At 40.0% G+C, this 22,254-nt stretch overlaps 1 protein-coding gene across 3 annotated transcripts in view; it reads left to right on the top strand.

Moving 5' to 3' along the window:
- The window catches only part of PDLIM5 (PDZ and LIM domain 5), a 130,150-nt gene that overhangs the window by 106,400 nt on the left and 1,496 nt on the right, over nucleotides 1-22,254 (top strand). For all 3 annotated transcript variants that reach the window (XM_083571147.1, XM_083571148.1, XM_083571149.1), the window contains 4 exons: nucleotides 11,777-11,954; nucleotides 17,081-17,261; nucleotides 18,626-18,746; nucleotides 21,212-21,327. In XM_083571147.1, the coding sequence (XP_083427273.1) occupies nucleotides 11,777-11,954; nucleotides 17,081-17,261; nucleotides 18,626-18,746; nucleotides 21,212-21,327 (596 nt within the window). The remainder of the gene's footprint in view (nucleotides 1-11,776; nucleotides 11,955-17,080; nucleotides 17,262-18,625; nucleotides 18,747-21,211; nucleotides 21,328-22,254) is intronic.

Here is a 22,254-nt window from a genome sequence, read left to right as displayed (position 1 = left end):
CAACTAATATAGCTATATTCTGCAAAATACCTTTCGTGCCGGGGGGGGGGGGCAGATTTAAGAGAAGGCTGCTCAAAAAAGGAAGTTTCTTAAAACCATTTAAAAAACCCACAGTTAAAGGCTATGCCCATCCCTGAGGGCAGTTGTTTCCACAACCTGGGTGCCACCACAGAAAAGGCCCTTTCTCTCAAGCTTACTAACCAAATTCACATCACACGCAGCCACATGAGCAGGGCCTATTGAGACACATTTCAAAGCTGGGCAAGTTTGTGTCTTTGCCGATAGTCCTCTAAACAACCCTCTCCCAAAATGTTTAAGCTTTAAAGGTTAAAACCTGCACTTTGAATTGTGCGCAGAAATACCTCACAAAGCTATTATGTTTCATGACTGATTGTATCATTCTTTTGAGTTGGTTCTTATCTCCTACAGCCTTGTTGGGGTGTGTGTGTGTTTCTTTTAAGTTAACACATTATGGGCTGAGGCTGACTTCATCATCATTGTCATTTAATTTGTATGCTGCCTTTCCATAGTTAAAAACCATGTTCAAGGCGGCTTACAACACGAAACATAATAAAAGTAGTCATAAACAATAGGCAATAAATAAAACACAGTAAAAAGTACACATTATAAGATCTAAAAATAAAGATACAAAATATGTATAAATAACTGCAACAACAACCACCACCACAACAACAACTAAACAGTGAAAGCCCCTAAACAATACCCCAGCCAAAGAGTGTATTTAGCAGCCTTAGCTTTTGTAGCTGGAGTCAGTCCGGGCCCCGCCCTGCCAAGTCAAGTGGAAAAGGCCTGCAAGGCATGGAGCAGGTCTTCCAGGACTCACACCCAAGATGTCTCTCTCAAGATAACTTGAGAGGCCTCTGAGTAATAAAAATAAGCCAAAAGACGTAAAGAAAGATAATGGTTTTTACAATCATATACCGTATTTTTCGCCCTATAGGACGCACTTTTTCCCCTCCAAAAATGAAGGGGAAATGTGTGTGCGTCCTATGGGGCGAATGCAGGCTTTCGCTGAAGCCTGGAGAGCAAGGGGGGTCGTTGCGCACCGACCCCTCTCGCTCTCCAGGCTTCAGGAAGCTATCCGCTAGCCGTGGGAGACCCAGCTCTCCCAGGGCTAGCGGAGAGCTTGCCTGCACCCAGAAGCTTGGGGCGCGCTGAGCTCCGCACGCCCCAAGCCTCGGGATCAGCGCAGCGCTACGCTAGCCTTGGGAGAGCCGCGCGAAGTTGTGCGGCTTTCCCAAGGCTAGCGGAGACCTTGCCAGCACCCAGAAGCTTGGGGCGCGCTGAGCTCCGCACACCCCAAGCTTCGGGATTAGAGCAGCGCTCCGCTAGCCTTGGGAGAGCCGCACGGCTATCGCAAGGCTAGCGGAGACCTTGCCGGCAGCCAGAAGCTTGGGGCGCGCTGAGCTCCGCACGCCCCAAACTTCGGGATTAGCGCAGAGCACCTGGGGGGGGGAAATAATTTTTTTCCCCTTTATTTCCCCCCCAAAAAACTAGGTGCGTCCTATGGGCCGGTGCGTCCTATGGGGCGAAAAATACGGTATCTAGCCATTTGCCTTCTAGGTGATTGGGCAGGGAAGGCCAGGATTGGTTGCACTATAAATCAAGAACTAGAGTTTTAAATTAGTGTTAAAAAGGAAGTTGGGCTAGTGCAGAAGATTAACAGAAGGATGACTTTAGTGACTGTGGGAGAAAGATGATTTTGACAGAGGCTCTGCGTATTGTCTGAAGGTGGGAGATGACTGACAAGAGGAAGTAGCTTTTGAAAGTGTACTTTCTAAAAGATGCTGTGTGGGGGGAAATATAATGTGCCAGTTCTTCTTAAGTGAAAATAACAGCAGTCACAAAGGGTTGTATCTAAAGGCATTCATGCAGATGAAATTGTCCCTAAAAAGAAGGTGAGAAAAATCCACAATGGAAGCATAACAGTGCATTCATCAGCTTGTTTATGAAACTTGTTGGATTTCTTGGTGATAAATAGCACCTGTGAAGCATTAAGGAGATTTATATACTGATCCTAGAACACATTTGGAAAACTTGAGCTTTTGTGGAAATCTATACCAAGTACAGGACATGCAAAGGTTTCCCATTATTACATTTGGCTATTTTTAGCAGCGGATACTTGGTCCTCATGCAACTGCAGCTACTTCATGAAATATTTAAGTGCTTTTGTCCAGGTTTTGCAAAATAGTTTAACTGCTAGGTAAAAATAGGTAACTGATTGTCTGGATCTATTTCAGCCTGGCTTCAGGCCCAGTCAGGGCACTGAAACTGCCTTGGCCCGCCCTAGCTGATGACATTTGTCATCAAAGAGAGATGTGGGGAGTGTACTTCTGCTCATTCTGCTTGATGTTTTGGCACCTTTTGACCACAATATCCTTCTGGAGTAGCTCAAGAAAGTGAAAGTTGAGGGCACTGTACTTTAATGGTTCTGCTTCTGCCTCTAGAGCCATTTCCAGAAAGTAGTTATTGGTGGCTCCTCTAAGGCACTGTGAAAGTTGGAAATACAGGGGTCAATCTTGTTTCCATGCTATTTAACTGTGTCTGAATCCACTGGGAGTGGTCATAAGGAGATGAGGAGTTAGGTGTTACCAATATTTAATTATACCCACCTCTGTCATTCTGTTCCATCTGAATCATGAGGCAGTTGAGGTCGACTCACTAGAAGTAATGGATGTAACTTAGCCATGTTCATTAATTTCAGTGGGTATACTTTGAGTAAAACTTAGTTGAATACCACCCTAAGACTTGAAGAATTTTATCACAAAAGAGGCTCCCTTCCAAGTTACATACTGATTAGTTCCTTATAATATAAAGCTTTTCCCCCCGGTCAGTCTCCAATATTTCATGCTTTTTGTAAAGACTTTACATAACATTCTCTAATATCTACAGATAATATACTGAGGCAGGTACCCTGTTAGTGCTGCCCAACAGATGGATGCCCAGGAATCTCTCCAGTTGCATCACTGATTCCATCTGTTCAAAATGAAGTACGATAAAAGCTTTCTGGTATTCTGTTTTCATGGGAAATATCAGCATCAGTATGAAAATACAGTTGTTTTGGAACTGACAATCAATGCATAATAGCAGCCCTTTTCTGTTCAACTTTGTCAGTTTCTGCTCCGACATCTGATACTCTTTGTTTAAAGATGTTTCTGGCCACAAGTGAATTCAGAGCCTGCCCTGAAAATCCATACTGTTCTAGTAACTTGGAAAATTTCTGAAACCAGAAACTGCTCAGAGCTGGTGCCATCTGTTTCTTTAAGTCACGTCTTAGGAAGTCTATCTTCACCCATTTGAAATAATCTGCACCAATAATTAGATATCCTAACATGTGTTAGGCCAGAGATTGCCATAACACATAACTGTTCTTATTAAATAAGCAGGGGGAGATTTTAATACCCCAACTCACATGCAACCCCCCCACCCCACCTTTGAACTCTTTCTGTTCTGGTGATATTTGCAAAGCCCTCGATTTATGTGTCGAAAACAAACACTGGCAACACTTTTGCTCTAAAGATGTTTAAAATGAGCATATTGATCACAGGTGCCTAAAATTCAGGAGTCTAAGCATTCATTTTTATTTTTATTTTTATTTTTGTAAAGCCCAAGATCCCGAAGCAGAAAAAGCTGTTACAAGATAACATGATTTTATCTGTTCTAAGCCTATGTACTATTTGTATAACATTTTTTCCTCTTACCGTAGTACAGTGGTACCTCAGGTTACATACGCTTCAGGTTACATACGCTTCAGCTTACAGACTCCACTAACCCAGAAATAGTACCTCGGGTTAAGAACTTTGCTTCAGGATGAGAACAGAAATCATGCTCCAGCGGTGCGGTGGCAGCAGGAGGCCCCATTAGCTAAAATGGTGCTTCAGGTTAAGAACAATTTCAGGTTAAGAACGGACCTCCGGAACGAATTAAGTACTTAACCCGTGGTACCACTGTAGAACACTAATTTGGATTTAGCACTATTAATGACTAGATCATTTTCTTTGCAGAAGGCAGTAAATAATATTCTCATAATGCCTTGCAGTGTTGAGGTCATATGTTTACGGGCATAGGGAGACCTTTGGAATATAGAAATACTGATTATGCAGCGCTGGAGCTAAATCATCATTATTTTTTAATCAAACTAAAATACAGCATTGTTGGACTCCTTTAAATGATCAGACCTAGACCTGTTTCAGCAATTTCACTTCTGCATAGATTTTTAAATCATTCTCTGGAACCCCCCCCCTTTTTTTTGCAGAAGAATAAAAGAGGATGTGATTAGGCATCTCTGCAGTCAACCAATATAGCAAATGTAGGAATAGACCTTAATTCCCTACAAACATTGTATAGATAGTTCAGTAGCAACATCAGAGGAGTTTGATTCTAACAAATGGACAGTCTGGTATTAATAATTCTAATTTGTTTTTCTGTCACGAGGCGGCATACCACAAACTCTCACAAGTTAACTAATGTGAATTCCAACGCAGCCAAGGAAAGTATATTGTGAAACCACAGCAAAGCTATTCGTAAATGTCAACTGTTAAAGCTGAGGTATTTACTTGTGATGTGAAATGTCAACCTTTTGAAATCACCGTGGCAGTGGGGTTTGTTTTTGGTTTTTATTTTGGGGTTTTTTTTAGGATTGTGCAAATATAAATGAAAATATGTGAAATTCCTGGGGCCACTGGAAGATACGATGTATAATCTTGGGGGGGGGGGGTTGTATGTATTGTTTCATTGGTTTATAAACTGGTGTGGAGATATTTAGCATTATTCATAAGTAGGTTCAGGTAGTGGGAGAGCTTTGAAATGCTTGCATTGTTTGCTTCCACAGTCCATTGGCTGCTTCCATGGCGTCAAATGCAGAGGGGATGGATTAATATGTGCCCATATCCTCTTCTTCATCCCACCCACTTCTGGCAACATTACATCCTTCCTTGGCCTCTAGCCAGGCACGGCCATGACCCCAATAATTCTGCACTGAGGCTACCCTGTTAGGTGGGATCTGCCGCCATGGGAAATTTAAGGGAGAGAACATTGTCTCAGCCACCCAGAGGGTTGTTGTTTGTTGTTTAGTCATTTAGTCGTGTCTGACTCTTTGTGACCCCATGGACCAGAGCACGCCAGGCACTTCTGTCTTCCATTGCCTCCCGCAGTTTGGTCAAACTCATGCTGGTAGCTTCGCGAACACTATCCAACCATCTCATCCTCTGTCATCCCCTTCTCCTTGTGCCCTCCATCTTTCCCAACATCAGGGTCTTTTCCAGGGAGTCTTCTTTTCTCATGAGGTGGCCAAAGTATTGGAGCCTCAGCTTCATGATCTGTCCAGAGGGTGCATGGTTCCAAACAATATAACATTTTAAAATGGCAAATAAGAGGTGAATTAACCCCACTCCTAGAAAGCATTTGCAGAGCTGCAGCACATAGAGACATGCCCCAGGATCAATGATTGATAGAAATTTACCATACATGCATTCAGACAGTCTTGTAAAAAACAAGAAGTTCTAATTTTCCCTGCTACCCCATGACAAAGAGCGATAGCAAAAAGCTGTTGAGGGTTGATTAGTTAATTAGGACATGATTCTCCATTGCAACCTATACCTCTGCAAAAGAGGTGCTATCAGATCAAAACGGTAGCATTTGACACCGACTTCACATAGGTTGCTATGATTAGACGAGGTGCAGGCAGTTCAAAATCAGCTCAGGTGTTGCTACAGTGCTTTGAAAAGGTGGGGAATAAAGAGAGAAATATGGTCTGATAGTAAATGCGCCTGTGTGGGCGGGGATATGTATGGAAGTGTGTTGGACAAAGGTATGGAAGAAGGAACAATGGGAAAAGGAGAGACATGTGAGAATGGATACCTTAATGTAAAATGAGTAAGATTTCAAGTTCCTAGACCAGCCTTCCCCAATCTGGTAGCCATCAAATGTTTTGCCCTACAGCCTGTGTTAACAGTTAAGTAAATATAGGATAGATTCAGTAATGCAGTGAAATAATCTAGATCTAGACTTCATACATGACTTTGATTTCACTTCCTACTTGTTAACAGGCAAAAAATAAAAATAGAATACAAAGCTAATTCAACTACAGTGGTACCTTGGTTTAAGAACAGCTTAGTTTATGAACAACTTGGATTAAGAATGCTGCAAACCCAGAAGTAGGTGTTTTGGTTTGTGAACTTTGCCTTGGAAGCAGAACATGTTTCGCTTCCTGTTGAGTGTGTTCCATTTGTAAATTGAGTCCCCCGCTGCTATGGGAAAGCACGCCTTGGTTTATGAATGCTTTGGTTTAAGAACCAATCCATTAAGGAATGGATTAAATTTGTAAACCAAGGTACCACTGTACTAGTTAGCCTTTCTGAAGTGTAGGGGACTACAGTAACCTCTGTTAGTCTCTTCCATCTGTCCTTAATTAATTTCCAGTTGGTGTCAATTTTGCATGTGTTCAGTCATGAATTTGTTTCCACATTAAACTGGTTTTTAAAATGAGGGAAAAAATCCATCCAAAAATTCATATTAAAATATGTGTTTTATCTCATTGAACATATTTCTAAACGATTTTATCCTAATATATATAGATAGATACTTGGTACAATTTTTGAGTCAAGGGCTGTATTGTTCCAGTCCATTGTGCTAGTTTGGGAGATGGGAATCGGGTCAGTTCACTTAAAATTGCAAACTGAATGAAATTCTCTTCCATTCCCTAGTTTAAATATAGTTCAGAGACAGGGTCTTCTTATCAGGCTAGTTGATTTACAGTCAGCACTTTCATCTCTCCTTTAGAAAATGTTGGCAGAAGTAAAATGGAAGTGCTGTTTAGTAGCAAGGATAGTACGGTTTAAATGTCTGGGAAAACCCAGACATATGGCAACCCTAGTTTTATTGTACCCGAAGGTAATGGCTTGTGAATTTTGCATTGTTAACTACTGGTTTTTATTGTGTGTTTATCTTCATTGTGCCTTTTGGGGGTCTGGTTGCTGCCATCATCATTCCGAACTGCATGGAACTGTCCATGCAGAAGTCTCTTGCTGTCTTGGAATGCGGGAATGTCTCTAACTCTCACAGCCATTTCTGCCTCATTACTTAGAAGTTCTACTTTTAAGAGTCCCAGTATGGCATCCCAATTACCCCAATGGCATTATCCAGAGCTTGGGCTGGGCGATAAAGTAATATATCGTCCCAAACCAGCTTGAAGTCCTTATTGTGATATCGATTTCATAAGTTTTGATCTCACAAATCATGAGAAGGGTGGGTGGGTGGGTGGGTGGGTGTGTACACTATGCAAAAATCACGTGGGGAAAACCATGAAGTCAGCCAAGACACAAATCTATGACGTATAATGAGTAATGCTACTTGATGCAAAAATTAACCAAACTGAAGTAAATAGATGGGTGTAAATATGATGTGATGGTGCTCCAAGGTGCTACTTCCTTCCCAGGTTCTATAACTGCTCTTGCTTGGTGTTTGTATGTGTATGTCAGTACACACACACACACACACACACACACAACTCTGAAATTGTGCTGACTTTTGAGTGGCTTATGGTGCAGCAGATGAGAAGATGACCCAAGCCAACCCAGAATGCTCATTTTAATTAAGAAGCTTCACAGCCCATTTAATCTGAGCTCTTGAGAGATGAAAGGCTAGCTACTACAGCAGGAAACTAACCCTCTGAAGTTGTAACCGGGCCTCTAATGCACCTGTTCTGATTTTCATGGTGCACATTCTAGCTTTCTCAGTCATTTTAAGAAATGATAACAGCATAATCCTTCCTGTTCTGCCTTTCATCATGAGAGGATTTAAAGCTTTAACTGTATTCCACAAATTCAGCAAAATAAAATAAAATGTGGCTATTGAATGCTTTGTGCTCTTTCTCTGCTGCTAACCTGAGCCCATGATTCTTTGGGGGATCTTAAGGGACTAAAGTATCTCATACATTTACCATAATTATTTTTTTATTTAAGCAGGATAAATTCCTTCAGCTTCCACATGGACAGGAAATAAAGAACTGCTCCTGTATAAGAGTGTGTTAATATTCTGCCGAAGAACCAGCATTTTGTTTTATACTAGTCTAATAGCACTATATTTCATTTCAGCAGTTGAAAATGAAATTGTGCACATTGAAGTAGTATTGTTATTTATAGACATTACATGACACTTGATCTTATATTTAAGTGAGTGCTGAACTATTTAGTCTGTTGTATTGTTGCCATGGGCAAGAGATCATCCGTCAAGAGTAACTGTCTCACACATCTGACCTTACTCCCTTGTACCAATGCTTCACTATTTTTTCCAGTTCACTATTGAGTTGGCAATCAGCAGTACAATATGCTATTAATAAAACCTTGGCTGTGCCAAATATTGTCACCTTTAATTTTAAGGCTTTAAAATAGTGATCTAGAAAATCGAAATAGTAATAGTAGTAATATTTCATGGGAAATGCTGTGTTTGTATGTGAATAGGTGAAATTTTTTTGCATGCATAAGGAGTGGTATTTCTTTATCCAGTTGAATATTTGTAAACATGTTTCTGAACATTACAATGCTCAGTTGGGGTTCAGCAAAAGCAGGCCAGTTCTGTCTCTTGTCCCCTTGCCTGGTTCTCCACTTCAGCTGACATGCAATATTCTGTAACTCCTGTTGACCACTCAGTCCTCATTGGGGTGTGTTTTGGAGGATCACCCCATTTGGTGGTGGGGTTTTTTTGTGCTTCTGAGAACATTGGTGCTTCCTAAAGCCTTTCAACACCTCTATCTTGTTTCTCAGTGGCCCGGCCCCGCTTGGGTTCCTGTGGCTATTATGCAACATTATACAGAACACATCAGGTCACCATTTTCAAATGAGGAAAATGCCTCTTCCAAGGCCCTTTTTTTCTTGGTAATAGCTAACTAAAGGAAGCAAGCCTTCTTTTATTAAAATGTACTTCTGGTAACGTCCTAACATTCCTTGACATGCTTCATGAAAGTTTGCTTTTTTCAAACACGCTTCTGTTTGTACTGCCTTTGTAAATGTGTCTGAAGGTAGCATATCATTCATCCCTCATTTGTTTGCTTAAAGTTTAATATCTATAGTGTTCCGCTTTTGAGTCACACTGTGATTCAAATAATATGAATGCATAGCTGCTCTCTTTTTTTTTTTAAAAAAATAGTTTTTATTAACCGGCCAATCAAATCAAATTAAATCACATCACATAAATTCCGAATTACAAAGCCGAATTTTAAATTTTTTGTTGGGGGGACCCATATTTCAAGATCCGAAGGGGGATTCTAATCATCTTCTTGCTACTGCGTTAATGTCCAAATCAGTCCGAATCAATCCAAACAGAGCTCATAATTCTATCCAGTCTTTTCTTGCTGTTTCCACATCACATCTTGTTCATATATTTTCTCTTTTTTCTTTATGATCTCTTCTGATAGTCACCTTAAGCCGATAAACACCAATAATAATCCTGTGTGAATTTTTCCGTTCTTCCAATCCTCAAATCGAGATGGTTTCCATATATCATCGCCTCATAGATAACATCGCTCTTTCCATCATTAATCTCGCAAAACTGTCGCTCTTAAGTCCCTCTGAGGAGTTTCACCCACAATATAAAAACAGCTCTATTTCTCTATTTCTCCTCCCAGACTCAAGACCTCCGACAGAACTTCTCAATATGGCGACGGCATTTTTAACTGCGTCATTCCAAAGCTCTTATACATTCCACGCTCTTTTTAAAACATGCTTTGGTTCGAAAGTTTATCTCCACACAGCCTTAAATCCACAGCTTAAGTCCTTAATACGACATTTCTGACTTGTAAGTGGAGGGGATTCTTGTTTAATCACATAAGGAAAGAAAGGAAAGTTTTTTTTCCCCTCCCCCATCAGTCATTTGCCATACCGAGTCTTGGCGTATCTTCTCATGATTTATTCTTGTTCCTCCAACTCGTCTTGTTTTATTAGAGATCTCTTCTGTTAGCAGTCTTTACTCCCCCTCCTTCCTTGAAATATGTGCATTCCTTCATCCAAATTGTTTCTTTTGAAGTTCTTGCAGCTAGTGGCGCGGATCAGGGAGCGCCGAAATCCCACAGGAGGGCTTTGTGCCTAGTGCCCCCATCCCCACAAATTCGGGGGTGGTATAGGGCACAGCAGGCAAGGGCAGTCCCCCCCACCATCCGGGGGGGGTAGGGAGGCTAATTACTCCCATCATAGCCTCCAAATTACCTTGTGTGGGTCGGAGAGATGTTATTGTCCGCCATCTTCTGATGCACCCCCTAGTGGCCCCCCAAATGCATAGTTGCTCCCAGACTGTCTGAAAACTCTGTTTTCAGATATAGGTAGTAACAAGAACTAGTTTTCACATTGTAATGTTAGACATATAGTGTCAATAACTTTGTGTTTCATCCAGATCCGCAATTGAAAGAGAGGTTCGTACTAACATATTTTATCCCAAATAAAATTGGATTGTTCATAGTTCTTTACAGTGTCTTTGTTATTTTTATGACAGACATATTTTTAAAATTTTGTCACCTCCCACTTCTTTTGCTAAAACAACCTGATTGGCAATAATCTGTACCTGATGAAAGTTCAAGATGTTTTTAAACATTGTTTCCTTGTCTTAAGCCTGTGTATTTGCAATTAAGTACTCATAGCTATACCATTTTTGGAAACTATCCATGAGTCTATTTTGAGCTACAACTTTTCAAGCTTTTTATTAAAGCATTTAAAAAAACTTTTTAAAGTGTGATTTTGTACATATATACTCAGAAATAAGCTCCATTGAGTTAAATGACACTCATGTCCAGGTACCTGCACAGTTCTTTTTTTAAAAAAGAGATTTCATTAACAAATAAAATTTATACTATAACAAAAGATGACCTTTTAATAGAGAAATAAATTAACCTCACATACATAATCTCAAAACCAGTAACTACCCCCACACACACATTTTCCATTCATAGCTACCCTTTTCTTGAACTAATAGTTTGAGTATATGGTTCTTGGATTCCAAAAGAACTTTAGACATTTTGGATTCAGCAATGTATTTTTTAGATGGGTTTTGATGCTTTTTGCTGCTCTCAGCTGCTATGGGAAATGATGATGATGATGATGATGATGATGATGATGATGCTGTTTTGCAACAACTCTCACCAGTATGGAGTAGCAGCCCCTGTGTTTGTTTGTTTGTTTGCTTGTTTGCTGTTCATGGCAACCATTTTTTGCTGGCACGCACAGCACTTTTATCAGTATATGAGTACCAGGGCCACATTTTTCTTATTTACTAAATAAAGCACTGATAACAAACAATAAAATAGGATTGTAGCGTAAGAGCTCTTATTGCACTACAGTGGTGCCTCGCAAGACGAAAAACGCGCAAGACGAAAGGGTTTTTCGGTTTTTGCGTTGCTTTGCAAGACGATTTTCCCTATGGGCTTGCTTCGCAAGACGAAAACGTCTTGCGAGTTTGTTCCCTTTTTTCTTAAAGCCACTTGAAGAGGTGCAGTTGCGACGGACCGTGCTTCGCAAGACGAAAAACATCGCAAGACGAAAATCCTCGCGGAACGAATTAATTTCGTCTTGCGAGGCACCACTGTATAACAAACCAATAACGGCTTATAGTTATGACCTGGAATAAACTACTTTGTAATTATAATAGTGCAGATTATACAATCTGTACTAATCATTACATATGTTATGCCTCAAAACTTATTTGAGGTTACTCGTATTTATCATTGCAAGCATAGTTTATTATAAAGTTTTCCTTCCATTTTGTTTTATAGCAGCTGGAAGTGGATGGGGATCAGACAAGAGTGGAAAACCCAGAGCAACTGTGCCAAGTGAAAAAAATACAGCAGCACCACCTCTTCCAACAGATGAAGACACTTTGGTTCAGATGGCAGAGCATATTCCGGCAGGAAAGCGAACTCCGATGTGTGCTCATTGCAATCAAGTAATTAGGTTTGTAATTTTCCCCCTTTTAACATGGGTTGAAGGCTTTCTAATGGTTAATCTACAAGATTTTTACACCTGAGTATTCTTAGCCCATAGACAAGACCATTCCAGGTCTTCTCTTAAAAACCCCCCACACATTATAAATTACAAGTTTTACTAGCTGGTGTTTCTAGAGCTCTATTTGAAACAGCTTGTAGATATAGATATAGTTAATGTTTGTGTAATTTGCATTAGAAAAAACAAAGTTGCACATTATTGAATGATAATTTGAAACTGAGAAGGAAGTTAGCATAAATATAAACTGCATATCATACACTCCCATTAGCTATGGACACTTTTTGAAACTGTTTTTAGTGACATTGGCACAAGGAGCAGGAGACACCAGAAGTGAAACTTAAAGCAAATAAGTATTCATTGCAATCAGACCCAGAAGGTAAACAAGGTGAAAAGCAAATAGCAGGTGATATGGAAATAAAACAAGAAATATGCAGTAGCAAATATTTCTTTGAAGGCCAGAACAGGTAAAATAAAACTAAACAATACCGCCTCTTATCAAACTTAAATGGCAATTAAACAAACAATTGAATCATTGCTAGAACTATGCTTACACAAGCTCCTTAGGAGTTTGACTGCTTCTGACAAGTCGTCTTCAAGTTCAACCCATGTAATAACAATGATTGACAGCCTGCAGATTGCGCTCCAGCAATGCCTTCTGTAACAACTTTGTCAGTGACAGGTATCCCAAATCCCCAAGGCAGGTTACTATTATTGTCTGCCTGGATTAGTCAATTCACACTGGAACTCTTAACTGTGGCCAGTCATCAAGAAGAAGAAGAAGAAGAGTTTGGATTTGATATCCCGCCTTTCACTCCCTTTAAGGAGTCTCAAAGCGGCTAACATTCTCCTTTCCCTTCCTCCCCCACAACAAACACTCTGTGAGGTGAGTGGGACTGAGAGACTTCCAAGAAGTGTGACTGGCCCAAGGTCACCCAGCAGCTGCATGTGGAGGAGCGGAGATGCGAACCCGGTTCCCCAGATTAGGAGTCTACCGCTCTTAACCACTACACCACACTGGCTCTCTCAAGTAAATGATGAAACCGTAGGGGTGTCAAAGAAAATGATTAGTCCACCCCTTCATATGACTTAGTTGAGCTGGCTCTTGCATGTTAAGTGGATCTGAGACTTTCATGATTCCATAAGGAAAATTACGAGGAGACAAGCAATAACCGTACCTTGCCCCCAGTCTGAGAACTCTGGGCCAACCCAAGGAGGATCCATGAAGTCCTGTATTTGGATCACCAGTTCTCCATGATCAGTCGTATCAGAGAGCACAGAAAAACACAGGAGGATCAACAAAGCATAATTAATGCTAACAATATCTAGACTGGGAATTATAAAATATATTGTATGGGTATGGATGCAATGTGTAATTGATGCCCGCAGTATCTGCAGGCAAATTATCCCAGTGCTTTATTCAGGAAATGAAAGGAAGCAGAAAACACCAGATGAGAAGGATATGCACTGAAGCCATCTGACAATACCTTAATCAATATATCATGTTCTCCGTACACTCTTGCACTACAGTGGTTTGGGAAACTTGTGATAGCCTTCAGGGTTGAGGTTTTAGCATAATTACAGTTCATGCCCTTTGGGGCAGTATTACCTATGAAAAGGTAAGCGCTGGATCAAGTGACATTCCACAGCACACCTGTTTTGCAGCCAAACTGCATTGTAGACTTGGTTACTTTACACTGAGACATAAAATAACCATGAAATGCCAGCTCCCAAAATTTAAGAGAGGCCACCTCATAACTTTTTAATTTCTTTTCTTAATTATTGATCAAGTTATCATCTAGTCATCATAGATACTTTCCTGGGCCTCGTTTTTTAAAAAAATCCTTCTTTTTGCATTGAAACCTAAGACAGATGACAAATTCAACGTAGCGCCGTGGCGATCGCTCTGTCAGTGCAAGCATTTCAGCTTCCCAGACAAAACAATATCCCCTTTCCTCACCCTGTGTGCTCTTCCATGGGTTCAGCCAGCCACCCCAGAGCCAGGTTTGGCAAGGTGCATTGCAGGGGGAGGGGGGAGGCCTATTGCATATGTACAAATCTACAAAATATTTGTAATGTAGATCTGATGGGGTGTTCTTTGACAGTACTCAAGTACTCATGCAACATGGCATGTCTTTGAATGTCAGAATAAGTTAGCTATCACTTTCAAATCCATATTTTTATTAATGTATTTTTGTGTAGTTTACATGCAATGGTTTTTTTAAAAAGGGTTTTTGTGCTAAAACAAAGTACTTTATCATAGTCTTTGTCAGCTGCTAAAAAAGGGGGGGGGATCCCCCAAGATAAATAAGGAGTTAAGTGTTGCCTGTCACAGGAAATGAAAAAGCAATGCAGTATAAAAATGTGATTTTTATTTTTATAGTATCTTCATTTAACTCGAAGAAATCAGGCCAGAGTTGTTGCCTTTTGGTTACCGGAACAGAGCAAACAGTGACACTAACTTGATACACTCCAGCAATCTTTTCCCATCAGTGCCCTTTCAGTTACTGTAGTGTTTGAACAATACAAATTGAAGAAAGTGCTCACATTGGATGTGGAAACACTGGATATGGAAATATTGGATATTTTCATCCATGGGAGCACATCCGTGTCTAAAAATTCTGAAAGTAATACTGGTTCTGAGTATCTGACCACAACTATAGTAACAGAAAGCAATTTGAGTGCAGGAAGCAATCAGTGAAGCAGGCTTCAACTTCATCCAAACTGTTGTTATTCATTAATAAATGGAGACTACAAGGCATGTCCTATAAATGATTACGGTTCTTCTACTAGGGAAACATTTGAAGGAATTAGCACGGATCTTAAGCGTGTACGTTCAGATGTAAGTTCTATTGATACTTCAAAGTGGTACAATGGACGGGGGAGAGACTGAAATTAGTACATTGACTGACAGCCAGTACTTAGCACTTATGTTTTTTTGGCCCGTGTTGCAATTCACTTTATGCTTTTCAGAGCATGAGTATTAAATTCTGGATCAGTGAAAGTAATGTTATAATCACTTTGTGGTCTTTTCTTGGTGTGATTCCATGCATTAAACATGGCACTTTTAACTGCAAAAGTCATGAATACTGGAAGAAAACAGTTGCTTCCCCACCCCCTTAAATTGGGACTTTTGTACTGCTTTGAGCGGTTCACTTTGCAATGTCAAAACTGTAAAATCACAGCAGAAAACTTAAATATAACAAGTATTTAAAAACCTGCTTGCTAAATGTAACAGGTGGTGTAAAAACACTTCCTCCCTTCCTACTTCATTAGCATCCAAGTCTATCATTTTAGAGCAGACAATTGGAAACTTGATTCCACCTGGGGCCAGAAGGACCTCTTCTGTGTTCCTAATGAGTCTGGTAAATTAGCCTTTGCTGACACAGTGAGAAGGGAGCACTTTGTTGTACATAAGGACTTGTATTGTTTGATCGCTACATAACTGAAAGGGCATTGATGTAAAAAGGTGCTTGTACAGAGGTTGGAGGGTATCGGGTTAGGTCAGTATTTGCACTGTTCAGGTAATCACATGGCAGCAGGGGGTGTCTATAGAATTCTGGACCGTCCTCTTAAAGCTTCATGGAGAACTGTAAAAAATAAATAAAACCCTTTGCAATAAGTTATAAAGTCACCAACAGGCCATAGATAGACAAAAATCAATTTTCTAAATGAAATAGCATGTCCTCTTTTTCTAGATGTTTGAATGGTTGTGCAAAAATGCAGAAGGAATTCTAGATTTGGCTGGTATTTAAAAGATAGCCTCCGTTCTTTGGCAGAGGAAACTGGTTAAGCCAAAGACTTGTAAATAAATTTGATGCTGAAGTTGATGAAAAGGGGCTGCATACCACACACAGGACTGCTTCAAGAGTTTTCCATCGGATGGGCAGACTTCTCACGTGCATCCAGGAAATGACAGAGTCTGAAATTTAGCTTTCATCTTCCTCCAAAATTAAATTTATTCTTATTTTAGAAATGAGTATTAATTCCGCTTCAGGGTGAAGGGATAAAAAAATGCCTGGAGCTGTTTCATATTTGTTTAAAATGTAGTTTTACTTTCGACATTGCTTTACCTCACTTTTGAATCTTCAGTCGTTTACATTTTCAAATTGACCCTGGTTTCATGTGCCTGTAATAATGGCATCTCCAATGTGGTGCCCTCAGATACCCACTCACCCCCCTCAGTGCACACCAAGGGCTATTCCCCTCTAAATTTCTATTATTCAAAATTGAGAATTGGAGAGGTGTTTGTTGGGGAACGATATCTGTTTCTCAGGAGTGTCGCCTGCTTCTTTTTCTCTATGTTTTACTTGTTTCTTGTTGGAGTTTTGTGGGGAGGGGGAAGAATTCTGAGCATCGCTTGTTTCATTCTGTGAAATAGGCATATCGTGGTGCTCCATTTAGATTTCTGAATGTGTCCCTGGCCCACAAAAGGTTGGCCATCCCTGTTGCATTATGCTTGCCCTTTTCACCAAACCGCATAATAATAATAATAATAATAATAATAATAATAGTAATAATAGTAATAATAGTAATAATAGTAATAATAGTAATAATAGTAATAATAGTAATTATTTATTATTTATACCCTGCCTATCTGGCTGGGTTTCCCCAGCCACTCTGGGCGGGTTTTCCAACAAAATATTAAAATACAATAGTCCATCAGACATTAAAAGCTTCCTTAAATAGGGCTGTCTTCAAATGTCTTCCAGCATTCCATTCCAACATCTTCAGTTTTTAATTTCTTCAACAGTCTTGACTTTCAAGAGATGCTAATTCAACAACTTTCCCTTGAAAAATGGATCATACCAGGGCAGGCATTGTTAGCAGAGTTAAATCTAACTTATTAAAACCTTTAAACTAGCTGTTGAAAATAATGTAATTACATTCCATTGTACCTTTTCATTCTCTCATTTTATATATATATATATATATATATATATATATATATATATATATATTATAAATCAGCTTTGCTTTTAAGGTATGTTATCGGCATGTTCTTAATGTGAAAATTGTCCAAGTTTCCCTGCTTCTAATTGCATAGCATTTGATGATTTTGTTTCTGTTCAAAACAGAGGCCCTTTCCTGGTGGCCTTGGGAAAATCTTGGCACCCAGAAGAGTTTAATTGTGCGCACTGCAAAACCTCCATGGCTTACATTGGCTTTGTGGAAGAAAAGGGAGCTCTTTACTGTGAGGGCTGCTACGAGAAGTTCCTTGCCCCTGAATGTGCCCGATGCCAGAGGAAGATACTTGGGGTAAGTAATAAAGTTGTCCTGTTAAAGTTTTGGACTAGATGTTGGAATCCTTAACGCTAGATCAGTTCAGAAGTATTGGGACATATGCCGACCTAACCGTGGAACCTCGTAACCACCTTTAAAAGACTGAATTGCAGAAAGTCAGGAAACTCCTTCTCTTGTACCTTATACAAGGTTAAATAATACACTGGCAGTGGAAAGACTTTTTATCATGTCCCTGATTAGATTTAAGTTCAGAAAAGAATGGGCTGGAGGCTGTTGGGAACGATGCATTAGCCTACTTCATAATCTCTGAATTGTGATGATGATTAAAATGTGAATAATAATAATAATAATAATAATAATAATAATAATAATGAATAATAATAATAAATAAATAATAATTATAAGTAATAAATAAGTATAAATAATTTATTTATACCCCGCCGGTCTGGCTGTGTTTCCCCAGCCACTCTGGCGGCTCCCAGCAGAATTGATGATGATGATGATGATGATGATAATGATGATGATGATGCGAGAAAACATTCCCTAAACAGGGCTGCCTTCAGATGTCTTCTAAAAGACAGTCTTCTAAAAGACTTGACATCTGATGGGAGGGCATTCCACAGCCCTTCATCCAAAGATCACAGCATAAAAATAAAAAAATGAGAACACAAAATACATAACAACACAGAAACAAACCAATATGTCTCTATGAAGCCTTTACAGTGGTACCTCGCAAGACGAAATTAATTCGTTCTGCGAGTTTTTTCGTCTTGCGAATTTTTCGTCTTGCGAAGCACGGATTCCCTTAGGAATGCATTGAAAATCAATGCATTCAACAAACTTGCAAGACGTTTTCGTCTTGCGAAGCAAGCCCATAGGGAAATTCGTCTTGCGAAGCAACTCAAAAAATGAAAAATTCTTTCATCTTGCGAGTTTTTTGTCTTATGAGGCATTCGTCTTGCGAAGTACCACTGTACTAGTAACCTGTGAAATTTGTAATCATAATACCCCAAGTAGCGTTCTGCCTGAGATGCTTGTAAAAAAAGAAGCACCTGCTACCTAAAACATTTAGGTATGAAATTTATTCAGGGTAAAAAAAAATTGTTCAAATTATACGTTCAGATTCATAGGCATGGGGCGACCTGAACTCACCCATCCCTTGCTCCCTTGTTATGATTCTCAGCCTACGAATGGCAGTAACTTCAGAAAATCTGGTTCAAGACCTACATTCCTCAGTGTTTTCTCCAGTTTCTTTCCTTTCTTTCCTTTTTTGTAAGAAAAAGGGGTTTCTTCATGGTCAAGAGAACAGCAATCCATCTCATTCCAGTCCTATAGTGATCAACATGGTGTTGTTGTTTTTTTGTCTCTCCTGCAACTAGGAAGTAATAAATGCCTTGAAACAAACCTGGCATGTTTCCTGCTTTGTGTGTGTGGCTTGTCACAAGCCCATACGCAACAACGTTTTCCATTTGGAGGATGGTGATCCCTACTGTGAGACAGGTGAGCATTTTACTTGACTCAGTATGCTTGTGTTAGTTACATCGGCATCATGTTTTTCCTCTATAAAACAAGACCCATCCCTTGCTGTTACCAGTACTTCAAACTTTTACAGATGGAGCTTCTCTAGTTTGTCTTGTTTGTTTAAATCAGGCTTCCTCAACCTCAGCCCTCCAGATGTTTTGAGACTATAATTACCAGCATCCCTGACCACTGGTCCAGCTAGCTAGAGATCATGGGAGTTGTAGGCCAAAAACATCTGGAGGGCCAAGGTTGAGGAAGCCTGGTTTAAAGAAACAATTTATATACTGCTTAACTCCAATTGCCTCTAAGTAGTGTCTAAAAAAGACAATAGATTTAAAGGGTAAAAATCAGTTAAGACTATAAAATCAGATTTAAGTAAATTTGGAGTCCCTGATTGGGTAGGAAAAGTGTGGGGAAAATGGCACTTGGTTCATTTCTGTCATTATTTTGATTATCTATATACGGTTAGATCCAAAGGTTTCTTTCCTGTAATGGAAGAGCTCTTTTCTGATGGAGAAAGGGAAATAAGCAGCTGGTATTTTTCAGCTGTTTTTATTTAGCTGTTACAGAAAACTGTACTTCATTAACCTGGACCTTGGTCATTAGTAACTGCTTAAGATGCTAGTGAGAATACTAAAGTAAGAATCCCAAAGTAACATGTTCACACATGTCTGAATTGGAATGTGTTTTGCAGAACTTCCTTTGATGGCAAACGATTTTGTTTTCCCTTGTGTTCTCTTGCTCTCTCTTGCTCTCCTTTGTTCTTTTAATAGTTCCCCTATTTTTATCATTAAAAATGCAAAAAATGTAGAATTAAAAATCACAATTGTTTGCTTTTCCTGTGTTTTTGAGTGGGTTAGTGGTAAGCTATCCCCCCCCCCCACAAGACATAGGATTGGCAAAACCAAGGAACTGTCTTTTTGGCACAGGATAACATATTGCTGTGTGAACCCAAGAGATGCCTCAAACCTGGCAGTAGTTAAGAGTAGTTGGCGGTGTAAATCCTGGGAACCAACCTCAGTGGCATTGAGTGGAAGTAGTGAAGCTGCAATATAGAAAGAATAGTTAGATGTCTACGCTTAAGGTACCAGTTTTGCACCCAGCAAGCCTTCAAGCTAGATTTCTCTGTGGAATCAGAGACTGGAAATTAGATGAACAAGCTTCAATACAGGACATCACTGACTTGTCCTTTGTAAATTTTCTGTGCACAGATTACTTCAGGCTGCTGTTACCATGGTTAACGTAACAGGAGAAAAATCTTAGACGGTGTGTCTGGGGTTGAAAGGGAAGGAAAACAGAAGCTTTTCAATCTGCCCTGGCTACCGTTTTCTGTCTTCTGTAGAAAAGCTTGTAAACCTCTTGAAACTGTAAACAGCAGCCAAGTTAAATAGGCGTGCACCCATTCTCAATATGATACTGTGAAATGGAGAGGACTTTTTCAGGTTTAAAATGAGCTCTGTTTGAGTAGTAAGTTATACCAAACTTAGTAAACCCTTTAAGTTGTAGAAGGTAGTGTCCGTATGATCTTAAGGAACTGAGTTGGTCACTGGGAGAAGGGCGATGAGAGTTATAGCCATATGCCGAGATTGCTTTTGTTGCAGGAATGTATTGTGTTGGATTCCTTGGAGAAAAATGGAAGGGTTTCATTGCTGTCTGTTTCTGATTTCCTTATATGGATTCCATTTTTATTATTTATTTTACTGTATTTTTGATTACGTGAGATGCTTTGACAGTTCTCACAAATGAAAGGGAGGTATATGAATTTCCTAATGAATAAATAAAAATGGTTCTGGCAAATAAGGAGCCAGTGTGGTGTAGTGGTGAGGGAGACCACTTGGGAGACCAAGGTTCAAATCCCCACTTGGCCGTGAAGCTTCCTGGGTGACCTTGGGCCAGACACGCAGCCTCTCAGCCTAACCTACTTCACAGGGTTGTTGTAAGCATTGAAGGGGGAGGGGTAATCATGTACACCACCTTGAGTTCTTCGAAGAAAAGGGTGGGATATAGATGAAAGAAAGAAAGAGAAGGAAGGAAGGAAGGAAGGAAGGAAGGAAGGAAGGAAGGAAGGAAAATAAGTATTGCAATGCCACAATTCTGCAGAATTTCATTTTTCTGATGTGTCTCTCTTCAGTTAAGGAAAAACCATAGGGTGATAATCCAACTTAGGTAGTACAAAGAGGAGACCCACTGAAAACAGGAAATACTCTAGCCCATTGGTTTCAGTCTCTCTACTCCAGGCATGACCAACACTGGGTGTCGCTTATGTAGTGGTGGAATGCCAAAGGGAAATGGGATTATGTTCTTCATTCTTAAGTCTTGGCATACCTTACCTATGGCGTGTTATTTGAGCACTTATGTACTTACCGTGACATTTATTCAGATGTAGTGTTTGTTGCAAGTTGAGACATTTTGTTCAGTGGCCATTTTTGTGTCTGCCTGCACAGATTACTATGGACTCTTTGGGACCATGTGCCATGGCTGTGAATTCCCCATTGAAGCTGGGGACAGGTTCCTGGAAGCCTTGGGCCACACTTGGCATGATACCTGCTTTGTGTGCTCAGTAAGTATAAAAACTTGGTTATCCATTGCAGCAACGCTATTGCTAGCCTGAATAAGATAGGAGTAACTTCCGAAATGCTCTTTTAATAGTGTTATCTTGTGTGTGTTATGGCTATTTCATAATTGTTTGGAGAGCACTTTGCTATTGCGTAAAGCTGGCCTTTTTTGTTTTTTCGCTCCTTAAAGATATATTTGATGTGAATTTGTTTGACACTGTTTTCTTAAAACCCTTTAATCATTCAGATTTGTTCCCATCAGTTGCCAAACATACAAGTTTGTAGTCTTCTGTTTGAAGGGCTGTAGTTCAGTTGTAGAGCAGATTATCTGCATGCAGGTGCTTCCTACATTAATGGTTTCTAGATGGGCTTAAACCATGGAGATTCAATTCCCAACTCAAGTATAAAGCTTACTGGGTGCCCCTGAGCCCAGTCACTATCTCTGTGTTCATAGAGAACATTGGAGGATAAAAAAGGGAAGCCGGAGCCCATTTAGATTTTTCCTTGGGAGAAGAGCAGTACAAAAATACAAGTTGTATCCAACCCATTGTGAGCACAAGCTAGTGGCATTCGCCACACCATCCTTCCCACTGTAGCTCCTAGTTGTCCCAGAAAACCTCTCCTGAGACTGACCTTCCTAGGTGAAAGGTTATTGGTGGCTTCTAACAACAGTAGAACGTTCACAGAGTAAAGCCATCACTGAATCAAATCAGTTCAATAGTGAATTCATTTTTCAAGTATGGATCTTTGCTGACAGCCACACACACACATGAGACACATCAGCAGCCTTGTGGGGGAAACCCAGTGTTTGCAAAAAGTATGTTTAGAAAGAAAGCATCCTAAGGAGGGGACCCAAAAACTGTTTAGTAGAAAACTGAGCATCTTCAGTAGCCAAGGAATGCTGGTTTGGGTTAAATGCGAGGATAAAGGAA

This window comes from Podarcis filfolensis (assembly GCF_964270895.1).
Source record: "Podarcis filfolensis genome assembly, chromosome: 9".
NCBI lineage: Eukaryota > Metazoa > Chordata > Lepidosauria > Squamata > Lacertidae > Podarcis > Podarcis filfolensis.
The sequence above is the reverse complement of the archived record's forward strand: the minus strand, read 5'-3'. Positions and strand labels throughout refer to the sequence as shown.